The 7,147-nt window shown below is 42.1% G+C and overlaps 1 protein-coding gene across 1 annotated transcript in view; it reads right to left on the bottom strand.

The window, feature by feature from the left end:
• Nucleotides 1–1,515: 1,515 nt before the first annotated feature.
• Nucleotides 1,516–7,147, bottom strand: part of ZNF532 (zinc finger protein 532) — a 31,422-nt gene continuing 25,790 nt past the window's right edge. The window contains 4 exon segments of the mRNA XM_005429977.3: nt 1,516–3,427; nt 3,430–3,739; nt 3,996–4,143; nt 4,482–4,594. Coding sequence (XP_005430034.1) covers nt 3,261–3,427; nt 3,430–3,739; nt 3,996–4,143; nt 4,482–4,594 — 738 coding nt within the window. The 3' untranslated portion in view covers nt 1,516–3,260.

Below are 7,147 nucleotides of genomic sequence, written 5' to 3'. Positions count from 1 at the left end.
GGAACGCTTGTGCCTTCCATGGGTGATCAGTTCTGTATTCATTTCTCTTGTCAGCCCATTCCCCACTGCTCCTATTCACCCTTCACAGAGCCCAGGCAGATAACCTTTGAGTAATAAGCTGAAATTCAAATACAAATAATTGACTACCGAACTGCCCTAATATTTGAGAAAGGTTTTAAACTTAAATAGGTTCTTCTGTGTGCAGTTATTGGCCTGGCAGCTATGTGTGTACGCTAAGTGTACTGAGAAAGGTAATATTAACAGAATGAAAAGGTCGCAGTTTTAAAAATCCTTTTAAAATAAATAGGCTTGCCAAACTGAATTCCCCACAGGTAGACAGAGGTTAAGAACTGAGAACATTTGGGCCTTTGGCAGGTCAAGTTGTGCATCTGTAAATGCCCTTCAGAAATACAAACACCAGACAAGTGTAGAGAATCCCAGGGATTGTGGGCGGCCAGGTTTAGCTCTGGCTGTAGCTCCAGCCAAGCAGGCCAGGGCTCAAAGCTCCCGAGGGAGGTGTCTGGGGGCACCGTGCAGGGAGGCCACAGCACCCCTGTGTCATGCCCAGGCACCCCAGGGACAAGGGAGGCAGATGCACATGGCAGGCACTGCCCACATGCCCTGAGGTGAGCTGTTAACCAGTATTAGCAGGTGAAAAAGCAGTTTTATTGTGGCTGTGGTGGCAGGTGGAGCTGAACGTTGGTGCAGTCCTGGTTGGGCAGTTTGCAGCTGGATATTTGGGCAGAGGTCTCATTGCGCTCCCCACCTCCTTGGAGAGCAGAAGGGATGGAATGGGAAGGCACACAACAGGAGGAGATATATAGCCTTAGTTTCTGTTGCAATTTGAGGTTGTACTGTTCAGCACCTTTGTTTACAACCACAAGAGTGGCTGCAAAATGGTGGAGTCTACATGATCCCTTTCCTAACTCTCAGAGAGGTTTTGTGAGGTTTAATCCATTACTCAGTCCTCACAGGAAAGGGGTAAAAAAGAGGAGTATTTATGTCATCACTGACTGTGAGTGTCACATTGTTAATTAAAAGCAAACAACTCAAATGTCAGATCTTGGACTAAAATAAGTTTAAACATTTTTTCTATAGTTTACAACAGGAAATAATTCCTTTAGGCATGCCTACTGATATTGGCGCCTTTTCACCATATCTAACGTTGCTTTACAACCTTCTGTTCACCTCCTGCTTTTCAGGACATTGTCCTCCTGTTAAGGAGGTATGTCGGCTCTGTCACAGAAATGTGGCTGGAGCTTATGGGGCACTTCAAGACCCTGTGTCCCTTAAACCTTTCAAGAGATTACTGGCGGGAGAGTTAAACTGTTCTGCCAGTTAGACCTGAAGAGAGCCCAGTGCCAAGCAGCTGGGCTGCACTCCCTGGCTGTGCAGGAGCTCCTCTGGGGACACGAGTGCCAGTGTGACACCCTGGCACCGTGATGCCATTTGCACCATCAGGTTACTTGCAGGTGTAAGACAGTGAAAAGGGAAAAGAAAGAAAAGTAATAGTAATGGCTGTGAAAATTGAACTTTTATTATCTGTTCACTGTATACAAAACACCATTCTGCATAGTGATAACTCATTTGTTGTACAGTTGACAGTGCACATCAACAAACAAGTGTTTAGAGGTATCCACTAAACGGGAAGGGCAGTGGTGGCAGTGGTGCTTGCCCACTGTAGGATGAAGTACCTCACAAGCACTTGATATGCCAGTAATAGAAATGGGCTAACAAGCATCTACCCAGGAGCCAAACTAGGAATGAGGATGGAGAGGGCAGAACTGATGTATCTGAGAAACAATTTCCAGAATGATTAAGTTTTACAGAGGTGGTTGAGAGGACCCATATTTTTTTAAACACTTCAAATTTTAAAACTATTAGAATTTAATGATAAATAACAGAATCTCACAATTTTTGGGGGCAAAATGCTCCACATTTATTTACATATGAAATGTGTTTAATACAGTCGTAATGGACATAGTGTATAGTAACATCTGACAGCAGCAAGACTTTTAAGGAACCCAACAATTACTACTGTTTATCATGCAGCTATCTATATATACACAATTTGTTTTAAAAAAAAGTACAAAAATTTTTTGTAGGGTTACATACAAGGTATAAAATGCAAAAACAAACCAAAAATATACTCTCACAGAGAACTCTATCTGAAAGGGACAGTATGGTACCTTTTTGTACTTGTGCAAGCAAAACTAGTGGTGCTGGACAGGAGTTTGCAATGTCTGGCCCGTGCTAAAGCTGCAGGCCCCAGTCCCACTCCTGGCTGGGGCTGGCTCCTTCCCAGTTGTGGCTGTGTGTGACACTGAGCACCAGAACGTTTGGCATGATCAGATGGAGCTGGCAAATCCCAACCCCTGCAGCAAGGGTCAACTATTTCCTTGCAATAACCAGCAAGGAAAATACATAATGCTGCGTACTCACTTCTGCATGTTTAATAAATTACATGACAAAAAACATCATCATTATAAACCTATTCCTCTAATTACATCTTATTTCTTAAATCCAGAGCAGCCCAGCCCATTTGTAACAATTTGAGCTTTGATCACAAGCACCTGGTGACCTAAAAATGTCACTTCATGATACTCAGAGTTGTGCATTTATACTCTTCAAAAGTACTTCACCACTCCAGGAGGTCTGCACCTGTTCTGGTGTTGCCACCTAAAAACCAGCACTTTATTTTACACGTGCAGTGGTACTTTTGTCTTTTTTTATAATGTATTTTGTAAGAAAAAGTTTAAAAGCTTCCTTAGACATTTGGAGGTCCAAGTTCTTGGACCCTCCCCTGAGCTTGCTTCCTCTCTCCTCTCCCCTCCTAGCACCTCCTCTTGATGCTAAACTTCCATTAGCTAAATTTTCTTTCAGAAGCATTCAAAAACCAAACAGTTTAAGAGAACCTAAGGAACTGCCCTGGCATTCAGAACTCTGTTTTAAAGAAACTTACTACAAAAGAACAGAAAATAACCAGAAAAAAAAAAATTTTCCACTAGTTACTGATACAAACACATAACCAAAGAGTATAAAAATTATTAGTTTAAATATATACAAACATTTTTCAACTCAAATACTGCTTCAATGGTTCTGAGGGTATAGACAATGAGGTGAAGGGGACACTTTTATGCAGAATATATTGCAACAGCCTGAACAGTACTGTTAATACTATTATACCTTGAACTTTCTGTAGCAAAAATGTCATTAGTATTCCAATGTGGAGTGAGATTTCTGCATCCCAAACAATCTGATCACTTGTCAGCTGAACTCATTCTTTTGGACTTGATGAAGGCCATGCCATGTGTTCTCATGTGAGTGTTTAAGGCCGCTTCAGTTTCAAAAGTCTTTGCGCACACTTTGCATCGTCTGTCTGAGGCCACACTGTTGGAAGAGTCGTCCTCGTGGCTGGGGTTGTTTCATCAGACCCATTCTGCTTTGATACTGGCTGAGGCTCCTTCAGCTTATGTACAATGAAGAGGTGTCTGGAAAGGGACACATGAGATGTGTAGCAGAGTCCACATTCCCTGCATTGGTACGAAGAGCCATCAGATTTATGCTGAGGAATATGTTCATGAAACTGGAGAAGATTTTCTGTTGTAAAGCCACAAACTGCACACTTGTGAACTTTAAAAACATTTATCTTCAGCTTCTTTAATGGCTGAGTGATTGCACCTCGTGGAGGTCTGAACTCTATTACAGGTTCTTCCAATTTACGCTTTGGACTAGGAACCTAACAAAGAGACAGAAATGGTGTGCCATGTAAGCATAAATACGCAGTTCTTTTCATAACTATTTGTGACTTGCAAATGTCAGAACCTTTCCCTTGGCAAATTCTAAAACAACTCTGATAAACTATCCATTTGGGGCTCTACTTCACAGAAGATGAGTCATTTATGGCATCAAAGTACCTGTATTTATTTAAAGATCCTGAATATATACCCCAAAAAATAATTCTCAGTGATTGAATGAGTCTTCTAAGTGATTACCTTTGTGTCTTCTTTTACTTCCCTTTCTTCCATGTTGGTAGATTCAGTCATTTCTTTCACATCAGGGTCTTTAATGCCGTGCATCAACTGAATATGTTTTTCCAGCATCAGCCTCTTGGTAAAAGTACGTCTGGAATCTGGGCAGTGCCTGCAGATACACACACACAGACACACACATTCAAGTGTCATGCTTAACAAGTGCCTTTTGTAGACTGGAAGAATGGGTTTGTATTTGAGATACTCCTGAAAACCAGTTTCCCCAGAGTGGAACTGTGAACTCTCAGCTCAGCCAAATTTCAGACTGTAGCCTTTACACACTGCACTCTCAGGAGCCTGACATGTTTCTGCAGGTAGGATAGGTAATTGGTTTGGCCTGTCCTGGGCATCTGAAAGAATGGGACACTGGCTTTTCCACAGTTAAGGAAAGATGTTCAACTAACAATGGTTTTTGTATTCCATTTCTAAATAAATTAAACCAGAACTTACGAGCACGTATAAACCTTCCTAATGCCTTTGTGCTTGATACGATTGTGCCGACATAAGCTGTGGGACGAACTGAAAGATTTGTCACATTGCCGACAAGGATGTTTCTTCATTTGCTTTAAAAAAAATAAGAGAAAGACTTTCATTAAAAAAGCTCAGTAAAAGTGGTGCCTGTGCTGAACCTTCTGATAAATAGGAAAGAAACCTCACTTACCCGTTTTTGGTACTGTACTTCACGTACAGCCCCTCTTCAACACTGTGCAAGTCAGAGCTGGACCTCTTTCAAAGCAGTGTGGCCCCATGAGCTACACACACACACACACCTGTCTCCAGGTGTGAATTGGTGTCAAGGACAGTGGATGAAGAGAATTTCTTCCACCAAAGAAACAGGGAAGATCAGAGGACTATTTCTGGATCAATAAAGGCAGCAGGATGAGGGGGTTGCTTTCCCTTCCCATCACCAAACCATGTCCTCAGCTGCTGACCAGGAGCTCCTCATCCTCATACAGAGAGTGGTGAAGAGCACAGAAGAAGGACCAAACTTGAAACTCACAGACACTGACACACTGTCAGAACTCAGGAAATTCATGACAAAATGAGCAGTACGATCTGATGCCAACTTGATGGCCATCTGTTTGGGGAATTCTGTGGGGCTGATGTTGCAGCTGGTCGAGGGGTAGGAAAAAGTAAAGGAAGAAATTGAGAAGGGCTGGAGCAGTCACACTCTAGGTGTGTGGCAGTGAGCAGAGTATCAAGCCCGTGGTCAGAAAAGCAGAAGGAGGATGATGCTCAGCAGGACCTGGGGCACTCTGTGAGGCAGCTAGCTGTGACCCCACACTTGTTCTGAATTCCTTGGGGAGACTCAAGATAGAGACCCAAACAGAATTTTGGATGCATTAGATTCTGCAATGGCAGCCAAACTAAAAAGAACTGAAAAGTTATTTCTGTAATTAAGTGCAGCATGATCTGTTGTACAGCATCTTGTCTTGACAGAAGAGGATGATCAAGGACTAAGTTGGAGTTGGTCATTCCTACTTAGAAAACATCTGCCCTTCACAGAAGCACACCTGCACACGAGTGCAAGGAGCTCAGCAGATGGGTGCCTGGTGGAAGGCAGACACACATGATCCAGTTTCAGACAGGAGTTATACAGGCTTGTTGCAACCCTCCCTTGGCTGGGCTGGTAACTTTTGGGTTTTTTTGGCAGCACTTTTAAGATCAGGTAGAGAGTCACACCAAGGTGGCTACAAAATTTCCTACCCTTCAGCTGGCTCCCTTCCTCCAGAATCCTCAGGGGAGGATCAGAAAAGGTGAATCTGTCTGTCTGTCTGCATACACAGTTCCCAGTAAGGGCTGGAACCTTAAGGATCTGTCCAAAGGGGATATACACAGCAATACCTCTCCTAAGAATACCTCTGCATAATCCAGCCTGGGATCAGCTAGGGGTTACAGCTCTTTCACTCTGCTCCTACAAAAGCAGAAACTAGAAGTTTGAAACTAGTATTTTCATATACGTTGCATGACAATGGATTTTGTGAATAGCATATGAATTGCTTAATTACCGTTTTAAACAATCATTCTGAAAGGATCACTTTAGAGCATTTAACCCACACCTATGATTGTTAAGAAAATAAGACTGTAAATTAGTTCCTCTATTTATCAGATCCATATGACATACTTGGTTATCTTGTGCTCATTTCTATGCTCTCTATGGTAGAAGTTTAGTTTTTCAACATAGTCTTTTTGACAGCTAACAATTGCTAGAAATTTTGACAGGTTGGGAAGGAATGTAGCACCTGGTCTGTATCCCCTATTTCTGAAAGACATGGAATTGTATTTCTGTTCATTTTAGTATCTGTGTGCCTCCTGTGTTATTCAAAGAACTCCTTGAGTGGGGATAAAAACCAGCACCTGAATGGAAGCAATGAAAGAGGCCTTCAGGCCAGGATTTGAGTGCAACAATTATCTAATATTTCATAATAAGGGCTATTCTTGAGCTAACATTGCACATAAACATCAGAGAGAGAAAGGCACAGATTTAAAGCCAATATTTAAAAAGCATTATTGATATGTTACAAACCTTCTTTTACATGCCTTTGGCTACTCTGCTGTGGATGGAATCAGACTGAATATCGCTCTCTAGTTCACTCTGAAGTGACAGTTTCATTGGGAGGTTGTGCTGCTTTGTTTTTAAGAATTGCATAAATGTACAATGCATTCAGTCCTAAAGGCATTTCTGATTGCCAGTAAAAGCTCTGCTGAATTAATATTTGGGCAGCAGGAAGCTGAAGGAATGGGGTGGGAGTTACTGGAGGCAATGATGCTGGGGTGCTGTTTGCTTGAAGTCGTCCTAACAAAATTGAAGATGACACTTAGTAGTCCAGCATTTTCAGCTTTTCCATAAAACGTTTATAAACAGAATAAATAACTTGCAGAACAGCTTTAGAGATAATAACTGTAATAGAAACCTCTGGAAATGTGCAATCATTTATTGCAGCACATTAGAATCTTGAAAACGATGGATTTTCATTCAGAGTGGTTCTCCTCCACTTAAGACAAAATCAGTCTATTATCCCTCCCAGTCCTGCTCTTTTGCTGCAGTGCAGCACAGTACATCAGTTTGGCTCCCTGGTTCCCAGCTGAGGAAAGAGTCAGAGCATTGCAAAGGT

This window comes from Geospiza fortis, unplaced genomic scaffold (genome assembly GCF_000277835.1).
Source record: "Geospiza fortis unplaced genomic scaffold, GeoFor_1.0 scaffold143, whole genome shotgun sequence".
Taxonomy (NCBI): domain Eukaryota; kingdom Metazoa; phylum Chordata; class Aves; order Passeriformes; family Thraupidae; genus Geospiza; species Geospiza fortis.
This window is presented reverse-complemented; position numbering and strand designations above follow the sequence as displayed.